Source organism: Populus euphratica, unplaced genomic scaffold (genome assembly GCF_000495115.2).
Source record: "Populus euphratica unplaced genomic scaffold, PopEup_1.0 scaffold85.1, whole genome shotgun sequence".
In the NCBI taxonomy this organism is placed as follows: Eukaryota; Viridiplantae; Streptophyta; class Magnoliopsida; order Malpighiales; family Salicaceae; genus Populus; species Populus euphratica.
The window spans coordinates 1,192,653-1,213,331 of record NW_011499898.1 but is presented as its reverse complement, the minus strand read 5'-3'; the positions used below and the strand labels follow the sequence as shown (position 1 = coordinate 1,213,331).

The 20,679-nt window shown below is 38.7% G+C and overlaps 1 protein-coding gene across 4 annotated transcripts; it reads right to left on the bottom strand.

Annotated features, from left to right (window-relative positions):
* Window positions 1-55: 55 nt before the first annotated feature.
* On the bottom strand, window positions 56-20,187 carry LOC105132427 (chromatin structure-remodeling complex protein SYD-like). Of its 4 annotated transcripts, XM_011035940.1 has the most exons (36): window positions 20,064-20,187; window positions 19,521-19,654; window positions 19,360-19,421; window positions 18,400-18,515; window positions 17,616-18,284; window positions 17,026-17,306; window positions 16,518-16,684; window positions 16,331-16,395; window positions 15,326-15,925; window positions 14,825-15,102; window positions 14,596-14,693; window positions 14,248-14,433; window positions 13,901-14,081; window positions 13,633-13,827; window positions 13,470-13,513; window positions 12,984-13,040; window positions 12,717-12,813; window positions 12,290-12,462; window positions 11,988-12,201; window positions 11,673-11,798; window positions 11,477-11,566; window positions 11,207-11,323; window positions 11,017-11,097; window positions 10,681-10,788; window positions 10,045-10,214; window positions 9,335-9,413; window positions 9,169-9,243; window positions 7,887-7,984; window positions 7,684-7,791; window positions 6,788-6,845; window positions 6,482-6,712; window positions 5,068-6,373; window positions 4,381-4,976; window positions 3,081-4,151; window positions 1,990-2,370; window positions 56-1,863 (listed from the first exon to the last, which is right to left on the bottom strand). In XM_011035940.1, exons 2-36 carry the CDS (start codon window positions 19,632-19,634, stop codon window positions 379-381), a joined length of 9,777 nt encoding a protein of 3,258 aa, XP_011034242.1. In that variant the 5' UTR covers window positions 19,635-19,654; window positions 20,064-20,187; the 3' UTR covers window positions 56-378. The 4 variants fall into 4 exon arrangements, with proteins under 4 accessions (XP_011034242.1, XP_011034239.1, XP_011034240.1 ...); XM_011035937.1 differs by having other exon boundaries at window positions 56-2,370; XM_011035938.1 differs by having other exon boundaries at window positions 56-2,370; window positions 4,381-4,967.
* Between the last annotated feature and the right edge of the window lie 492 nt (window positions 20,188-20,679).

Below are 20,679 nucleotides of genomic sequence, written 5' to 3'. Positions count from 1 at the left end.
TCGCAAGTCTCCAAAACCAATTTCGAACAAACAAGCATCATCTAGGCGTCAGATCACAGGCTAATTGGATATTTGTGTTTCTTAACTGGTGAGGTTAGAGACAACCATAAATCAAATTAATTGTACAGGGCAATGCAATACTTGATTATCTCCGGTGTGTCAGTTCTGACTGTCAGCCCTCATACAGTAAGCTTAAATATAGGCTAATATCAGGATATTACGGTATAGCTGTACAAAAAAAAAATATTGGTTCATAAATACCTGGAAAGCTACAGATCCTTGTGGTTCTTCCAGTGCCACTGACCTCCCAGCTGGGTCAAATTAGCCCTCAAATCTTCCCACTGTGCTTTCATGGCACAGTTCAACCCAACGACAGGCTTACTCACCACTGTCGGATACTTTTGGATCTTTCCCTGATAAGACATCTGCCTTTTCCTCCACGAGGGGAGATGAAGGCTGCACTGAGTTTTCTGACATGTTCGTTATAGCCATCTCACCACACTGAGTTTGATCATCTGATACAGCTTCCGACCTATTTGATTCCCCTGGAATATTCTGAGATGAGCCCCCTAAGGAAGATGAGGATTTGTCTGTGTTTCCGTATGTATCCTCTGGTCCAATGCTACCAACCTGGGTATGTTCAGACTCCGTACCACCAACTTGACTTTCATATGCCATGCTAGCAACATGGGATTCAACATTTTCTATTTCAGTCCCTTTCGATTCCTTCAATTGTACTGCAATGCTACAAGGACTCTTCTCAGAATAGCCCTCAACCTTGTCCGCATCCATTGAGAGAGAACATGAAGGCTGGCACATGTTATCCAAAGAATCTTCAGGCCCGGTCATAGGCTCACATACAACAATTTGGTTGCTATTTTCAGTTTCAAACTGTTTTGGTTCCTCTGGTGCAAGCAAGATGCTTTGAGAGCTTTTCTCAGACAAGCAATTAACATTTTCTACAGCTGTTTCGGAGGAACATGGCACAACACTAGCCACCAAAGAAGTTTCAGGCACAATTCCAGCCACCTCAGGTAATATCCCTTGACTTCCCTCTTCAATCACGGATGTTTTCAATTTCTCAGCTACTGAGCTGTCAACTTGGTGGTTCTCAGATGAGCTCTTAATCTCAGATTCCTGCATCCCTATAAGAGATGAAGGCATAATTCCATCTATTGCTTGATCCTCGTTAGTTGCAGAGCCTTTAGATGCCTCTAGCACTACTGAGAAGCCGAATGTATCCTTCTCCAACGAGCCCTCGATCATTGGTGCCTCTGAAGCTAAGGATGATCTTGGTGAAACCATGTTCTCTGATGCATTTTCTGGTACTAAAGTATCGGCATGAGATGCATCCAGTTGCTCACCTGCTTCAGCTTCTAACCCTCCTGATTTTTGTAGCGTTACTGAGTGACAAGGTGCACCATTCTTGGATGAGCCTTTATCCTGCTCTTCTTCCTCTAGTACCAGAGAAGATGGTTGGCGATCCAAAATTTCTGGTGCCCTTTCAGACACCTTCTGTATGCCCATCTGATCATCAATTTCAGCTTCGGATCCTTTTTCTTCCCCTGGCACTACTGGATGGCAAGCTAAATCATTCTCTGAACTGCCTTTTAAGTTTTCTTCTGCTTCCAAGGAAGATTGGGGTAGAACTGTGTGTTCCGGTGTAATTTCTGAAACAAAGACATCAGCTTTGGATACATCCTTTTTACTGGTCAGTTGGGCCACAGATGACCTTTCTGGTTCTATTGAGCTGCCAGCTAAACCTTGATCAAATGATCTACTGTCCTTCTCTTCCTCTCCTACCACTAGAGATGAGGGTATAACCGTGTTTTCTGAAAAATCTTTTGGCACAACCACACCAACCTGAGAGGCTTCATTACCTGCTTCAGTTTTGTGTGGCTCCTCCATTACTGCTGAGCTTCCGACAAGACCATTCTCACATGAGCTATCGGTATTTTCTGAAAAATCTTTTTGCACAGCCGCACCAACCTGAGAAGCTTCTGCTTCATTACCTGCTTCAGTTTTGTGTGGCTCCTCCATTACTACAGAGCTTCCAACAAGACCATTCTCACATGAGCCATCAGTATTTTCTGAAAAATCTTTTTGCACAACCGCACCAACCTGAGAGGCTTCTGCTTCATTACCTGCTTCAGATTTGAGTGGCTCCTCCATTACTACTGATCTTCCAATGAGACGATTCTCACATGAGCCATCAGCAATTTCTTCTTCTCTCACTGGAAGAGAATCTTCTGAAATATCTTGTGGCATAACCCCTCCACACTGAGAAACATCCTTTTCATGACTGGCTCCAGCTGCAGAACTGTTTAGCTCTTGCTCATTGGAAGAAGATAGATACTTAAGTGAAGAGGCCTGGTAATAGCATTTTAATAGTCATCAACTGAATCAATTGACTAGCAGTAAATTCACAAAAAGGCCAAAACTATCCCTACACTTCAATCCAACACAAACACGAATATAATACCAAACTGCCCCTTAAAAAATCTGCAAGTCCAGTTAGTCACAAACCATCGTACAGACAAGGAAACTACACATGGCACAGATAATGGGTAACTAGTCAGCAGAAAAGGTCAAGGCAGTCAGATATCTAATTCAATAAAAGAATGGTGAGATTCTCAATTGATGTGAAGTGCTACACAATTTTGGGTTAAGAAAGTAGAACAAAGAGTATAAAAATATAACTAAATGATACAAAACTCTAAGCCCTTAAGCAGACAAATGTTTTGGCAAATATAGCTTTTTCTGCATAGTTTTTCCAACAACCAAATATCTTTTTTAAAAAAACAAAATCAAAGTGAAACCTCCATGTGGTAACCAGCACCTAAGAAGAAAACAAAGAGAAAACTCAATGGCGTTGGAAAAATCTAACACCTAAGGAGAGAGCAAAGAAAACTGCAAATGTTCAGGGGTCCCAGGCAATGTTGTCAAGTCTAGTGAACATCCCCAAAATACATGGAAGACAAATTGACCTTAAAAAATTATCCTATAATAAGAAAGATAGCAGATGGAGTCTCTGTCTAAAAGAAAAAAACAAGATAAGAAAAACAGAATAAAAAACACACCTCTGATACGGGGGGGTCAATTTGCATATTGCAGACCTCCTCACCCTTGACCTTGGTTTTGTCAACCGATTGAGTTTGAGCTTGAGCTTCAACGTTTATGGTTTCAAGAGAAGATTCTGGGGACTCTTTTGGAGAAGGCTTATTACTACTTATAGATACACCATCAGCTACAATATGGATATTTTTTGCATCTGAATGATCTGCAGTAAGAGTAACTGTCCCTTTGGAATGATAATCAATACCATCAGGTTTCACAGAAAGTGTAGTGTTGCCGAGCTTAACAACATCTGGAGAAGACCCAGGAGATGCTTTTGAAGCCTCTGTTCTGTTTCCAGAGTCACTCCCAGGATGTTCCGTTGCATCAGAAACAGATTGGGTGACCACGGGAGGATTGCCACCATCACCAAGAAGACCTTCATGAGCAGATCCCAGAGAAGGAATATTGTCCATTTCACAAGCATCAAAAACTGAATGTTTGACCTTCATATAACTCCCTGTGATTGGGTTTTTGGTTGAAGCCTGTATTGTGTCTGTCATTTTTTCAATGGGGCCATGGCTGGTATTGCTTTCTATTGTAGAGACATCAATTTCTGAAATATGAGCCTTAGCCAAATCAGAAGCATTATCCCCTTCCATTTTGACACCATCTCCAGACCCAGACTGTTTAGAATCATCAATTGAACTCATAACTGGAGCTTCTGCTTCTGAAGCATTATCCCCTTCCATTTTGACACCATCTCCAGACCCAGACTGTTTAGAATCATCAATTGAGCTCCTCATAACTGGAGCTTCTGCTTCTAAAACTGACACAGCTGAAAGTGCTTTACAATCCAAGCTTCGGTCTTTTGCCACCTCCACAGACATCTTACTTGATGAAGGGGCACTTCTAACTTCAACTCCAGAATAGTCACCACTTTTAGTTTTTGAAGAGCAAGTCTCGGAAAATATCTCCTTCATCACGCGAGCAACATCAGTTACATCAGAGGTCTGAATTTGGCCAAAAGCTGGAATCCCACTAGCTTCTTTCCTTTTTGGATCTTGACCAACTAAACCACTGGGAACACATGCTTCCTGAAAGTAAAAAGGAAAAGCAAAGCAAAAACAAAACAAAGTTGTTGAAAATGATAACAGCAAATTAAAAAAATATAAGCGATGGTTTAGCGTTAAAGAGTGGATATAATAAGACTACAACAAAAATAAGAGGTTTGGCATTAATATCGCAAATAATTATATCCAATTGTATTACTAAGATAGCAACCAATGATATCGTACTGTACCAAATCACCAAGTTACATAATACCTGAACCACATTCTTCAACTCCTTGAAATCATTCCCTTGCCCGCTCCTCAAGGACATGGCCATCCCCCCTAATGAATCTCTAGACTTATTTTGCGTTTGAGCATTTATAATGGGATCCTGATCAACTGAAGCATCCACAGCAAGTGAAACTGAACCCTGTTTCTTTCCTCTTCGCCTTGGTGTTTCCACTCTGGTAGGAGCTTTACGACCTTGCCTTTTAACTTGCATTGCTTCAGGAGTATTAGATTGAAAGATTGGAGTAACAGAAGGATAAGATGAAATTTCCTGAGAGCAAGAAGCAATCTTTGGAGTAAGCTGATGCACAGTTTTGCCAACACTTTCTACAGTAGAACTCAGTGATGACTCCATTGGAGGACAAACCACCGGGGAAGGTTTATCCTCTGAGCTTTGATTATGGACCACCTCTAGAAAGAGGTTACTTGGCAGAGGCGTAGACAGGATAGCTCCACCTTCATTCCTGGAGACTTCACCTACTTTAGCTTTCAAAGAGCTATTTTCTGCTGAAACCTCCTTTGTCACAGAAACTACATCTTGCATATCAGCACCATGTATTTGTCCAGACGAGCCTGCACAAGCTTTGAGTACCTCAATTTCAGTAGGCAAGATATTATCAATTATTTTCCATTGCATCAGTTTCAATTCCATTTAGATTTTGAGAAGTCTTACCCATAGATCTGGTAATACCATCATGTGTTGTCGGAGAGCAGGCAGGTTGCCTATGCTGGGCTACATCATCTGAATGCTCAGTTGCTTTTTGGTCCTGGCCAGCTTCTCTGGACAGTTGCTCCTGGTTAACATCCCTTTCCAGAGTATTATTTTGTTGGCTACTAATCGTGAAAATAGCTTTGCTTCCTGATGATTCCCCAGATTTATCCTGTGAAAGTGTTGGATTGGATTTTGAGAGCTGACCATCTGAAACATCTGTTACTGGCACCTCTTTCCTTCCTCTGCGTCGAGGTGTTCCAGTGCCACTTTGAGTCTTCTGGTTTTGCCCTTTAACTTGCATAGGAACTGAAGGACTAGGAGCAATGGATTGAATGATAGGGGAGATGGAAGGGTTAGCAGGTTTTGGTTCAGAATCCAAAGCAGTCCCAGGCCCAGAATGATGAGTGGTTGCATTAGTACCCTCCACAGCAGCAGAACCAGGTAAATTAATAGGATGCTGTGACATGGGAGCACTAGAAACAGTTCCACCCATGGCAATAATTGATGGATTGACAGATACATTCACTGATTGATCATTTATATTTGGATCAGGAACAGCAAAACCAGAAGGAGTTGATGAAATTGCCACCTGATTCTTTCCTCTGCGCCGGGGTGTTTGAACTCCACCTTGAACCTTCCGACCTCGACCTCTTGATTGCAATGGCATGGAAAGGGAAGCAGGTGTAGTTTGTGAGCCAAGTGTAACAGAAACTGGAGTAATTGGTTGAGGACTGGGCAAAATCCCTGATCCTGAATGAGGTGTGGCTCTACTATTACTTCCTAAATTAGGAACAGGAGAAGAATCAGGAGCAGAGGTTTTTGAGGAGCAAGACTCCATTCCTTTCTGTAACTCTGTATCGATTTTGCCAGTTCCAAGAGGTACTGAGAGTGCCATTGCAGCTGGAGCTTTATCTAAAGTTGCTCTTCTTGGCCTTCCACGACCCCGTTTTGATGGCGTTACCTCTTTGCTCTGCTGCAGAGGGAGAGGTTCCACAGATGGTGGCGGAGGGAGAGGCTCCACAGATGGCTGCAGAGGGAGAGGCTCCACAGATGGTGGCGGAGGGAGAGGCTCCACAGATGGTGGTGGCGGGGGCAGTTGTGGTGGAGCTTGAGGTTCTGATCTACCAATAGCCAATATAGATCCACTAGCATCTTTCAGCAAGTTCCTCTCTCCAGTTTCTTCTTTCCTCATGGGAGAATCGGGAGATTCAGCCTCACACATCTTCTCAAATTCCTCTTCTGTCCATTGCTCTTCATAAGAGCGTACCTAACAGAGTGAGACCAAAATCAAGAGAAATGGATAGAGAAGGCATAATATACTAGCACATTAGATGGCACATGCTCTGATTACAAGAGTCAGATATAAGCAGCAAACCTCTCTAGCTCGCTTTCCCCTTCCATACTGCTGAGTATCAAGGCTCCCGAGAGACTGCCCCTTCCGCTTCACTCCTGCATTGGATTCTACCCCAGCCTTAGGCACATCATACAAATTCATCGCTTTATAGAATGCTTTCAGGTCATCATCTGTTACAAGGCGTGAAGGCAAAGGAGGCAGATGTTCCAAAGCATCCATCCCTTGTCCCAATAACAAATTCTTCCATGTTGCCTGCACAATTAGAAGTTTTAGTTAGTCGATGAACCAGAGCAGTTAAGCCACAAGTGCAGGCATATTTATCCATACCATCTCTTTTGCCTGCCTTTGTTTGTCAACTGATTCAAATACATCAATCTCTGATTCACTGCCAACATAAGTTTTAACAAACATGAAAATCTCACAATGTAATTCAACAGATCAGCAGGGATATAAATTCAAATTTCATTTCCAAAATAAATTATTAGCCTTCCAAAATAAGCACCGCTAAGATAGTGACTGGTGATTAAACACAGCCTTTAAAGGAATTAGAATGGTCAGGAATAATCACTAAAATAATCACTAAGGCAAAATTCCTCCTCTTATATAAGTTGGAATGTTATTCAGAAAGCTGCACTTACCTGCATGAGAGCACCCAAGCTTTTTAAGACAGTGGATTATCCTTATCCTCACTTTACAATAATTCAACTTTCTTTTTAACCAATATAATGTACTGATTAGAAAACCAGAGGATACATTTTATTTGATGATGATAAAAAATGAAAAGCCTATACAATCCAACTGGGGATCAGCTACAAAAACCAACTCAGAAGCCCCAGAAGCAAAGCAACATGAAGCAAAAAGAACTAATGTCAGAGGTATCTCCATTTGATCAGCGACAACAAGATACAGTTAAAAGAAAACAAATTTGAGTCTATCATAGAACATTTACTTCTTATTAAAAAATCTTAATTTATTCAATAATGGACAAAATAGGTAAGTTCAGAAATAGTTTGTTTTCATTAAAGCTTATATATCATTTGTGAAAGATTTCCTGCCACGCCAACTAAATCATAGTTTTCAACCATGCGAACAAAGTTCTATATAAATTAAAAAATTACAAACGTGCAGCATCTTGTAAACCATACTTTATATTATATGGGTTACCTGTCACAACAAAATGGACTGCTGACTGACAAATACAGCAAACTTCGAAAAAGATTTACCTGCGAGCTAAGAGATCATTTAGAGCATCATCATCTAATACAGGGGCAGCCTCCTCTTTCTTGCATTCTCGCAGGAGGGACTCCAAGTATTCCCTTCTATCTTCTGCACTGTAAAAATTAGACAGAAACTTTCTCCAGAGCATTAGTTAAAAACCCTTTAGAATAATTTTAAGGAGCAAGCACTTAAACAAATATTCATTAACCTTGTGTTGTTGTCAAAGAAACCAGCAGTAATACTCTGATTAGCAACTCCCAGTTTATGCTCAGCTGAAGCTCTGACTTGTTCTTCAACAGTTTGGACCTTATGGCAATTGAAATGGTTGGGAATAAGTTAAAAAATACAAATAAAGAAACATACATCACCTTTCACAGCCTTTGAAAACTTTAAAATCCATGGTTCACATCAGCAGAAATTAGGAGCAAATACATGAAGACTATCCTAGCATTCTCTATTTTATTTGCCCCTCAATCCTTTAGCTTTGGATCTCGAACTTTCAAACCCAAAATCACAGCTGAATTAATTACACTTAAATGATAAACTACGCTAGGAATCACCATTTCATATCCCTCTAAACCTATTGAGCTTAGTTTTCCAATTAATGAAAAATCATTCAGAAATTATCCCTGTTTTTTCCTCTTTAGAAAACCCAAAAAAAAAAGATGAGAACACTGCATATTCACCAATATTTACAACCTATGATTGTCTGGGAGTCCAAATCAGGGATTTTGATGATAAGAAATTTAGATGTCAATAAGGCATAATAGAAAGCACTACAAAAACTTTTGTAAGAAATACACAACTCCATATACAGATGCTCATTCTGTTCCAGAGCCTATGCCTTCAGACACTGCTCTAGAGTAATGGTAGCATCCCAAACTTCAAAACAAAACAAAAATATAAAGGAAGGAAACGAAGGGTACCATCAAAGATATTCTATAAGAAAAATAAAGCACAACCTGCCTCCCTGAGCAAGCTGAACTAATTGCCAACAAGGCCAAAGGTTGCAGGTGGAAGAATCTTCCTTGAAATCACATAGCAAACAGAAATAGTGAAGGAAGACGAGATTCATTAATTAAGTAGTTTATCAGCACAATGTTTCTTTTTTGTGTTCTTTAGGCTTTCCTAAGGACAGGAAAAAGTAATATCCAACATTCAAAGCCATCCAACGAAAAAAAGAAAGAGATGGCATTTATGAGATCAGTTCAAACCCTCAGCAACCATTGTGAAGGAAACTATGCCAATACCGATCATTTTAAAGTCTCATGGGATCAGTTCAAACCCTCAGCAACCATTGTGAAGGAAACTATGCCAATACCGATCATTTTCAAGTCTCATGGGGCCATGCACCCAGCCTCCCAAGTTCAACATATTTCATTGGAAACCAGAACAAGTTAACATAAAAATCTCAAATATTCATATTTCCAAAATCATTGCATCTACATGCAATAGTTTGAATAGAAAACAAGGGAAAATGGAGAAATTACTGTTTCAAATCGAAGAACCAGCACCTCCCTCTTCTGGCCAATCCTATGAGCCCTTGCTTGTGCTTGGAGATCAACCTAATAAAGTACCAACATAAAAACTAGACCAGCTTTAGAATCAGTAACCCAGATAAAGAACAAATCAAGGCGTCGTGACTTCATTTAAGACCTGAGGATTCCAGTCAGTGTCAAATATGATCACAGTATCAGCAGCTTGAAGGTTCACTCCAACACCACCAGCCCGAATGCTAAGTCCACATATTTAAAATGTCAGGCTTGTGGAAATTAATAAAACATAAGCACAAAAACACACTTGTATTCAATATGCTGGGCACATCAAAGCTTTTTTAGATTTAATGCCATTTACTATTACCACGCAATCACAGTAATAAAAGTGAAACAATAAGCTGTACACATTCAACTTATTATGTCTTGTTGGAGTACCATACGGTCACAATATACATGGATTCCTTCCTCCAATATCCCATCTCCATGTGTACTCTCTATTTTAAGAAGAGGCGAGAAAAGGTACATAATGCAAATTATTAAACATCTAGAAACCATAATTCACTCCCACCTGCAATATGCTAATCTCCAATTACCGGTCTCCCCAATAGATAGATTGCTTGACAAACAATGCCCAGTATAATTTTAACATCAAAAATAAAAATAAAATTCCCTCTCCTATCTCAATCTCTTCCAACGCTCTAACCCTAACATAACTACCTTACTACCACACCCTGGTAAACACCAAAAAGAGAATCTAAAACACCAAGCATACATGATATTGAATCACCAGGACAAAAGCATAAACTAGGGAAAATCTGGTCGGTTAGAAAGAAAGATCTAAATATAAAGTACATATCACAAAATGATCACCTTAGCAAGAAAATAAAATATGGAGAATCTTGTTGGTTAAAACTGTCAATGAGCGAACCACGGTCACCTCCAGAGGTATGACCATCCAAGCGAAGGTATCGATACTGTTTCCAAGTGAGATACTCCTCCATAACATCAAGCAGCCTGGTCATTGTGGAAAAGAAAAGAACCTGTATGGACCCAGCAAATGGCAAATACTCAATACTGGAATATTACCAGATTCAAAACTAAAATGCATGGTAATAGAAGTACACGAATCAACAGTTCTTTCTTTTATGAAGAAAACAAGATTGAGATGTTTAGCATGCATTTTACCAAAATTAAGAAGAGGTAACAGGAGAAAATCTAGAAGCACCTGAATATTTACCCAAAATTAACCATTTTAGAGAAAATCTCAACAATCAAACCACCCCCCACCCCCAACAAAAAAGAAGATAAAAAGGCAATCCACCTGAATAATTTCACATGCTAAATAACAACAAAGCCTCCTTGAGTATCATACTTTATGCAAATCCAGCACTAAATAATAACAGCAAAATGGTAACAATCCTGCCAGGAACTAGTACGTTTACTCAAGAAACAAAACGAACTTCAGGCAAACATTAAGTGGCAGAATTAATACAAGGATATCCATACCCGATGGTCTGTTGCTTTCAGTTTGGGTAGCAATCGGTCTAGCATCTCAAGCTTTCCACAAAGTCTAATAATTGGTGGCAGGAAATGCATAGGTATCAAAGTATCAACCTACAAAAGGCAATTCCATATTGAGGTTAAGATAGAGAAAGCAAACCGATATCAAAATGGAGACATAAGATCTTTAACCCAGGTTCAGCTCCCAAAAGGAATAATAAAAAGGCATGGTAAGTATTTTCAAGAAGATGAACTGAAATCATCATAACAGAATTTTCTTTTCCTTCTTCCTGGAGAGTTTCAAGATTCAAATGAGCCAAGACAAAAAAGAGAAGAGCATGCCTCATCTGCATGAAGCTGGCTAAGATATGGGTGATTGCAAATGTTACGAAGCTCCATGACTGAGTTGTGCACTGATCGAGCCTGCATAAGGTAAGTCTTCCACCATTAAATAATGGTATTACTTTTTAGAGCCTACTGTTCATGAAGTAAAACCATTAAAAGTGAGGAAACAAAATGTATGGTAGGAGACCTTTGGATTTCCAATTGAGCCAAGATTCTCTTCCACCCTTTTCATTAGAAGCTTCTGATATGCAGAAGCCTCACACCTAACAAGTCTCTCAATCTTTTCGGGCAGCTCATTCTCAACCTAACAAATGAATTTGAGAATGCAAGCAAAAATATGAGAATAAATCCCAAAACCAAATTCTCATGTCTGACCAAAAAAAAAAATCCCATGTGATATTTGGTATGCATACATTCAGGTTTTTCAGTATACATAATATACAATAATTTTAAGGACCTTGTGTTTCAGTCTCCGAAGTACAAATGGTCGAAGAACTTGGTGGAGACGATTTATAATCAACAAATTTTCTTCCTCAGAAAGTAAGGCCTGCACATGCACATAGCAAGTGATGGTTATGTAATATCAGCAGGAAAAAAGCTCACAATAAAGTGAAACTCCTCAAAAATAGAATAGAACAAGTCAAAAGGCTTACTTCATCGGCTGAATTATCACCATTACTCTCAAATGGTTTGTTGAACCACTGAGAAAAATCCTCTGCTGAGTTAAATATGTTAGGTAGCAAAAAGTTGAGCAGCGCCCACAATTCCTCAAGATTGTTCTGCACAAGAGAAAACAATAAAATCAAATTAGAAATCAAATATGCAGAAAAATGTCAAAGGACAAATGTACAAGGAATGATTCTGTAACAAGGGAAGACCCTTTATATATTTTAAACCAATGTGCAGAAAGAATATAAACAATCAATCCAAGAAAGAACAGAACAGAACAAGGGAGGAAAATTTGTTACCTGTAGTGGTGTTCCAGTTAACAACAACCTGTGGGAGCTCTGATAATGCTTCAATTCAGCATTCAATTTGCAAGAAGCATTCTTTATGCGATGGCCTTCATCAATTATTATATAGTGCCAATGTATCTTGCTCAGTTTCGGCCTATCATGCTTGTTCATCAGATATTCATATGTCGTCAAAAGGACATTGAATTTCTGATGCACAATCTTTTCCCTGAAAACAAAATAATGGTTGCACTTACACTTACAATTCAACAATAGGGACTATAAAAAATAGAGTCTCTTGGTCTGTTTATTATTACTTAAATAGCCTGCGCCTCTCCTCTGGAGGCCCGGAATAGACAATTTTAAGGATTCCAGGTGCCCAGAAATTGATTTCAGTCTCCCAGCCAGGTAAAACTGAAGAAGGTACAACCACCAAGAAAGGCCCTCTATCATTTTTTGTTTCCATCAGGTAGCAAATTAGAGAAATAACCTACCAAAAGAAAAGAATTGCTAGATTACTGGAATATATTCAACAAGGAAACGGTATGACAACAAAGAAAACTTAATACAAACTGACAAGCAAGTCATAACAGATTATATGAGGGCCATAGAAATTGATCAAACATGAAAAGGTAACTGCCACGTTACTTTGTATGAAAATCTTTGGATTATGTGTTTGTTTGGACAGCATTAGACAGAAGGAAAAGGATATATTAACTACAACAATTCAAAGAGAACTTGTACCTGAACAGTTTTCCCAAGACCCATTTCATCAGCAAGAATGCCATTCAAATGATTGTTGTATAAGGAAACCAACCACCTTAGTCCATTCATTTGGTACCTGAATCAAAACCACAACTTGAGAAATTTAAAGCTGGAGACTGACCACGGAAAGCTTAACCTGTGTCTTCCAAAAGGATCATTAGTGTCTGATCAATTAACATTCTACAATATCCTTATCACTACACCGAATGATACATGCAGTATTTGAGAAACATAGGTTCTACTCACTCCCTTAATTTTCCGCCCTGTAGACAAGTTGGCTGTTCTGCAATGCTTTCCTTGACACTGCACAAAACAATGTCCAAAAAAAAACCCTTAAAATAACATAAAAATTGAATTAAAAAAAGAGATAGGAGAGTAGCTCACAAGAAATTCAATGTCAAAAAACAACCTTGTAGAGGAGAACATCATAACATTTGAAGGTAAGCAAAATAGAAACAAGAAATAGGAAAAGGAAGCCTGAAGCCCCCAACAAGCATGATATCAAATGGTTAACTTAATACACTCACTTTTCATAAAAGATAAATTGTTTAAGCAAGTGCAGAAAATGACAGTGCACCTTAATGCGTAATGCATACAAAGAAACACCGAAATAAAAGGAAGGTGAAAAGGGAAACTACTGTCAAAAATCAATCAGATATAAGACTCCGATCTTAAGCAGCAAATAATATCAACAAAAAAAATTAATGAAAAGATAACAAAAGGTATTCCTACCTATGAGCCATCAAATAGTACTTCTCATTGCTTTCCATGTAATGCTGCAAAGCAGATCAACAAACATGAAATGAGAGGAAAAAAAATAAGCAAGCAAAATATAAGATGGAATGGGCCCAAAAAAACAAAAAACAAAAAAACCAGAGAAAGCCAAGCAGCCTGCCTTGGCCTGGTCGCTTTCATCTTCATTCTCAGCAGCTGTTTCATTCTTCTCCACAAAAGTAGCAGTTCGTGACTCATCCATATCATTCTCAAATCTGCTTGCCATAGACTTTGCTTCCTGTAGCTTGGAACCCAGCTTCTGTAGATACTTCTCCGTCTCCTTCAGCAGTTGCTTAACACGGTCTGATTTTGCATCCTGTGCAATAGGCAAAAGGAGTGAACATAGGATACCAGCCTCACATCAGAAAAATTGGCAAGCCAGATCTAACCTGCACCATTCGCAGATACCCCTCAACATCATTGATTTTCAATAAATTAATCTTCTCACGCTGGATTCTGTCAATCTTCTCCCGATGGGTACGCTCCTTCCTTTTATGGAACTCTTTGACATATTTATTGAAACCTTTCCAGCGTTCTCTCTTAATCTTAAACACATCATCCAGTCTTTCCCTATATTTAGGTAAACAGTGCAAAAAAGAAAGATATTTTAACTGATGCAAGCCATTGGACAGAAGAAGACATCCAACACAAAGCATTTAAACAAAAAAAGAGTTAAAAAAATAAAAGCAGAGTCAAGCAGGGCAAGTGAAGTAAATCAACCCCAATAAAAACATACTTGTGAACTTCTATCTCATCAAAGAACTCCTTCTGCCTTTCACGTATCCTCTTTTGTCGTTCTTCCTTCATTTTCTGCTCGTGCTTTTCAAGTTGTCTGATCCTCCTACCATGCTTATGTTTCTTGCATGATTTCAATCGATCCATGTCATTTGTGATAGGCTTAAAAAAATCATTGAGAAAATCACTGCCCAAATTTACACAACAACAAGGTGTCAAAGAAAACAATAACTTAAACAAAACAAGGCAAAATCAGCTAGACATGTGATAAACATCATGGTCTGATGACAAATCAAGATAAAATATACACAAGCTAAAAACATATAGCAAAATTAGGGAAAATAATCACCTTCTTAGACGGCGTTGAAGCTCCAATAGCTGAAGCTTTTTCAATTCTATTACACTTTTGGTTTTTGCAGATATGTCTTTGGAAAAGCTAACAGTTTCCTGTGTGGTAAATATAGGAGGGGGAACAAAGCATGTGAGTAAAAACCAGCCCAAAGGAGCAAGAGGGAGAATTGGTAATGACAATAAGATGGCAAACCACCAAGCAACCAAGGAGAAATCTTCAAACAAACCTTTAACTTGTAAAAACAAGTAGAGATTCTTTGTTTTGTTCTCTGCTGTTTTAAAACCCAATTTTGCTCAGTTAAAAGCTTCTTCCTCTGATGATCCATAATCCATTTCTCTGACATGGTGTACTTTGGAGAAGGTTGTGAATCAGTAGAAGCTGACCTATCTTCATCATCTTGTTCTGTTGTAAAAGAGATGCCATTTCTTAATGAAACATCAACTGGAACAACCTTGTACCCATCTGGAGTGTATCTTGTTTGAAATTCAGATAACCTTGAATCATCTGCAAGCAAAAATTAACAGAAATGACATGAAAATCACAAAAGCAGTTCACAGGATATTGTTTGTTCTAGAAAGTCAAATCCCCTGCGAAGGCAAGTGTTTCATCACACCATCTGCATTCTTCATTAGAGCCACCATGGGCTGATCATTGTCAACACCTGATCTAGGATCCCAATGCTCATTTAGTGAAATGCAATAGGAACCGTTATGACCAGATTTGTTACCTGAAGCAATACTGTTGCCAAGACTGTGAAACTGACTAGAAGCATTATCTTTTCTGTCTGGAACCAACCCAAGCTGAACAGAGCGAAATGGAAGAGATTGATTGCCAATGCCAGTCCAGCTAACTGCCTCAAGGTTTGCCTGCTTATTTACAAATGATGTTGAAGAAGCATGGTCAGTTTTTCCAACTTGCAGACAGGAGTTCTCCATGCCGTCCACAGGGTTACTCAAGAGTAAACCACCCCTTGCTGAATCAGGCTGCTGCATTGCAGAAGGAAAAAATCCCTGTGACTCCACTGCTTCTTGACTTTGCATTTCAGCATCCAGTTTTCTTGTGGAGAGCAGATATTTCCTCTCATCTGCAAGAATCAAGGGGTCAGAAAGTGGGTCCTCCACCATTTTCAGTGTATCAGCTTCTTTGGGGACACAGTTTCCATCCAAGAATCTTGCCCCAGAACCTGGAAGCACTTTATCAGATTCCTTTGGATTATTCAGCCTTCCACATGACATTAAAACGTCAGGAATGCTGATTGACTCATTAGAAGATTGTGCCTTTCCTTTATAATCAATCAGCTCTTTCCGAGGACCATCCAAATTGCCACCTGATTGTCACCAAGTGAAAAACAATTGCTGAATAACAAAAACAAGAAAATAATAAATACAACAACAATTGAAAATATATAGCAAATAGATCAAGTGGAAATGATCATGAGACCCTGGTCCAGGTCAGGCTGTCATGGCGGCATGATGCCTTGGCCAAAGCCTAGCCCCACCCACGCTTACTTATAAAGCCCAAGAACAATCTTAAACACAAGTTAAGCCAGCATGTTACGTATGTTTTCTTTTCACATGGGAGGCCAGCCTTCACAGAATTTTGTGAGTCAAGGCCAGCCACAAACTTGAATTAACAAGCAAGATTCCCTGTCCAAAACCTAGCAAATTTAGCCAGGACTACTAGCATGGCCAAGTAGTACCGTCCATGATAACCTTTAATCATGAGTTCTTACCATCTTTAGAAATGGCATTTCCAAGTGCTATGTCCAGATGAAGTTTCTTTGGCATCAAATCATTTCTGTGACAAAGAAAACAGGAGGAAAAAAAAACAATTAAAACCAGTAGAGCAAAAGAAAGAGTTATCAGCATATATCCACAACTAGAAGGACAAGAACAAGCTCAAGAAGCAGTGCTATCCACCTGAATGCTAAAAAGACAAGGCACTGAGCTCTGAGTTGTCTCAGCTGCTGTTCATTGAAAGGCATGCCAGACAAGGCAGAACCCTGGAAAACAGGAGATTTTCCCACATCTCTAGGGGATGTTGATCTAATCATTGTCAGTTCTGAATTACTAGTTTGCCTGCCACCCTGGTGATGAGAGAGAACATCAAAATGAAGAGGAGGGCCAATACATGACAACTCAGATAGCAGAGTTTAGAATATTGTGAATCATGATCATAAATGATGCATGATGAGACATTATATTTCATAATTCTAAAATTATTAGAGCAAACATTAAATGCTATACACCACTGCAGGAGAGAAAATGAATTAACATCTGCCAATCTGTCATAGCATGGACTGTACAGCACAAACAAATGAAAGCCAAAACAGGCTAGTCCGAAGACTATCATTCAACAACAAGGTTTCATTTTGTCTAGAGATGGAAAGCCATAATGATATTATGGGAAGGGGAAAAAAATAAATACCTGGACAATTTTACTTGCCTCTGCAAACATGTTTGAACTGCCTCCGTTTTCTAAAATCTTTCCAGTTGAAAGTGAAGTTGGAAAGTCATCCACTCGGTTAGCAGCAAAAAAGTGGCCTTCTGATGTTTTCTCGGCAGAACTAGGTACAGCACCCTTTGTCAGTCCATGTTTCTGATGTTCAGAACTACTGTATTGAACAGGACCTGCAAATCCTAGCTCCCCTATGGCCCCTGTTGGATTCGAAGTGACAGGCATCCCTCCATGAACCTTGGTAAAAGCACCTAAAACATCGGTAATACCAAGTACCATATCACTAACCAAGAATTACTTACATAAAATGTTTATTATCTTTCATGAGAAATGCTTGAACCCCCAACAAAGGTTAATCATTCCATTAAGTTCCTTGCAGAACAGAAGACATCATTCCATAAAATAAAAAAACCTAAGTGATTCAATTTTAAGTTTTTCCTCACCGATTTTGGACCTAGTTACAGTTGGTACAAATACTGCTTTTCCCGCCAAAAAAGACCAAAAATATGTTTTCCATCCAACCATGTTCCTTTAATTAGATAGTTTACTTTAATCCTTACTTGATCCAAGAGATGAAATTGCTGACTGCTGCAATTGAATTTCTGCCGTTGTATTGCCAGAAACAGCATTAGAAGAGAACCTCGGAACATGGGATCTTTCAAGGGGTAACCCAGCTTTATTTTGATTCCACATCCCCCTAGAAGTGAGACTTTCATGTGCAGATGGAAGAGAGCCCCCTTGCTGTTGTCCTGCAGACACAAAAGAAGACGAAACTTCCAGCTGGCCACTATTGGGAACCTTGTTAAAGCTGGTATTTTCACCACCTCTAACTGGATAACCCCCTGGAGAGTCAACCTTGTTCATTTTCCCCCTCCTTGGATTGACTATGGTATTGCGTGGATTAAGTTGCTGGGGATTGTCGCCATGCATTTCTGAGTGCAAAGATGAATCAACCCTCTTCCTCTTAGCAGCAGCCTTTTTACCATCCTTTTGATTAACTCCTCTTTCTTGGGATTGTGAATTGGCAGACCTGGTGTCCAAACTAGAAGGACTTTCATGATCAAATGACTGACTGCTCCTTTGAGTTCCAGATCCTTGGTAGTAATCATGACCTGCGGTGCTTGGGCCAACAGGAGGCCTGCTGGAAGCAAAGGTGTCGATTTTGGATATCTCATTTTCAGCCGGTCCTGCTTTAGAGTCTTTCCCAACTCCAACTGCCTGTGAAGATCCTGTATGAGGGTATATTTCTTAATGATTAATTCAATATGCTACACCCAAACACAATAGCTATAATAAAAAGATTCACCAGACAGGACTGAAGCAATTTGAACAAAATCATTTTACCTCCATATTGTGCAGTCGAAGAATCCCCCATTTGAGTTCCACTGGTCAATGGAAGGCGTGATGACCTCAAAGCTTCAATATCAAGACCATGTTGATTGATGACAGTCTCCATGGCCCTTAGTTTAAGGAAAAATGTGTCAGAGAAACCAGTCCACAAGAACAAGTAGAGTAAAGAAGAATCTCAACTAAGGGGTTGCACTTTTAGCCACAACTGTGATTATGACAGAACACACAGAAATGGTGGAATATTAAAGAGTTGAAACTTTTACCATAACTGTGACGATGACAGATCAGACAGAACTGGTGGTATAACAGATGACCAAAAAAAACATGGATAGAGAGATAAAAATAGGGGCATCAGAGAAAGTCTGAAAAGAAACCGCTCAGAATAGTCTTGAAATCCAATGGTGAATTGCACAACCAACTGCTATGGTACTAGAGTACAGATTATCTAGTAACAACATATTCATAAAGGAAAGAGCCCCCGGCTGCAAACATTATTCTATTTAAGTTTAATGTTTCAAGTTTGGACACACTTGCGTTGAGAATGCAGGGTTCAAACTAAAGTTCATTCTGAAACAAGAAACACTGGGACTTAAAAAGCTGTAAAATCTCAATATATATCTTTAACTTCTCTACCATAGTCGTATCAGTGCAATCTTAGTAACCAGATGACATATTAGAAGTCAATGGCCAGGCATATGGTCATCACTTCCTGAATCAAGATTTTAAAAGGAATCAGGTTACGATCTCACTAAAGAGAAAGTATATAAAATCCATGTCTTCTTGTAAACTCAGTTACTATTAATTATCACCTCAACTAGCTTAATTTAATATATCAGCCTAGACATGACAAGAATAAATGTTCAGCAATCCCAGAATCTTCTACAATGACTACGCAGTAGAAACATGGCATCTTCAAAAACAACAACAAAAAAATACGCAGCCAAAATATTTCACCTTGATATTACTTGATACGGCATTGAATGCTCCTTCCCGCTTGATTTCATGTGTTGCAATATCTGAAACACGCAAATATAATAAGTTCAAACATAATTACCACACAAATTTCAATCATGGTAAAATATATATATATATATATATATATAAAAGACACACACCACGTAGAGTTTTGTCGCCAGTTTTGCCGGCTCATCTTTAGAATCTTGAATGAGTTTGTGAAGAAACTTCGCCGCTTCGAACTCCACATTTTGTGAAGATTGTGAAGACGTCATCTCATTTCAGCTTCAAAAATCTAGTTAGAAAAAATCAAGAATTAATATTAATTAAACAAATACACTAGGCTTTTTCGAAAAAACAATTTTACATACAATTATAAACTATTTTATCAAATTCGAGAACAACAGGGAAGTATGAAAATTTGAATTCATATGAAGATCGAAAGACTCCCAAAATCTATTAATATTAAAAATAATACTAAAAATTAACCCTACTTCACGCACACAAACACGAAAACATAACCTAACATCTCAAAAAAACTACTAATTGAATTTTCTTGTGTAGAGAACTAGTGATAAGATTCAAATTCAGCTTTATGAGCGACGATTTTGCTGGAGAATTCAATTTTGTGAAAAGCTTTTTTCGCGAGAAAGAGAGGAATAATAGGTAGAGACTATGAGGGGCAGGGAAAAGGATAAGATTACCAGAAAATCAAGTACGAGTAGGGAATTGCAGGGAATGATAACAGCAGAGAGTGATCCACATAGAGAGATTGGTGCTTTCTCTCAAATGTTGAAGTAAAAAAAACCCTCAATAGACAATGGGGGAGTTCCTTCTGCAATTAGTAACCGAGGCCTCAGCCCTGGGAGCCCACCGCACGAGGGTCATTTGTCTGGCACGTGCGGTTTTTTAGGTGCGCCAAATATTTATATATATATATATAAAAAAAAAAAAATAGAGCTGCGTTTTCTAAAAGGAAATAATAAAAATAATAATTTTATGGATTGCAAGAAGGAAGTGTGTTTTGTAATGCTTTGCTTTGAAAAACTCAGGATCATTTGGTATAGTTTTGATTTTTTGTTTTTTGAAAAAAATTGTAAACATTAAAATTGACAGCAGGTTGTCAATTTGTTTTCAAGTCAAATATAAATTATTAATAATACTTTAAAAGACATTGGAGGAAAAGTAATGTAACTTCTTCACTTCTTCATGCTTTTTTATTTTTAATATAGTTATATTTTTATTTTTTTATTTTATCTTTTTATATATTTGTTTTTCTTTTTTCTCATGATTGCTTTTAAAAAAAATTGTATGTTTTTT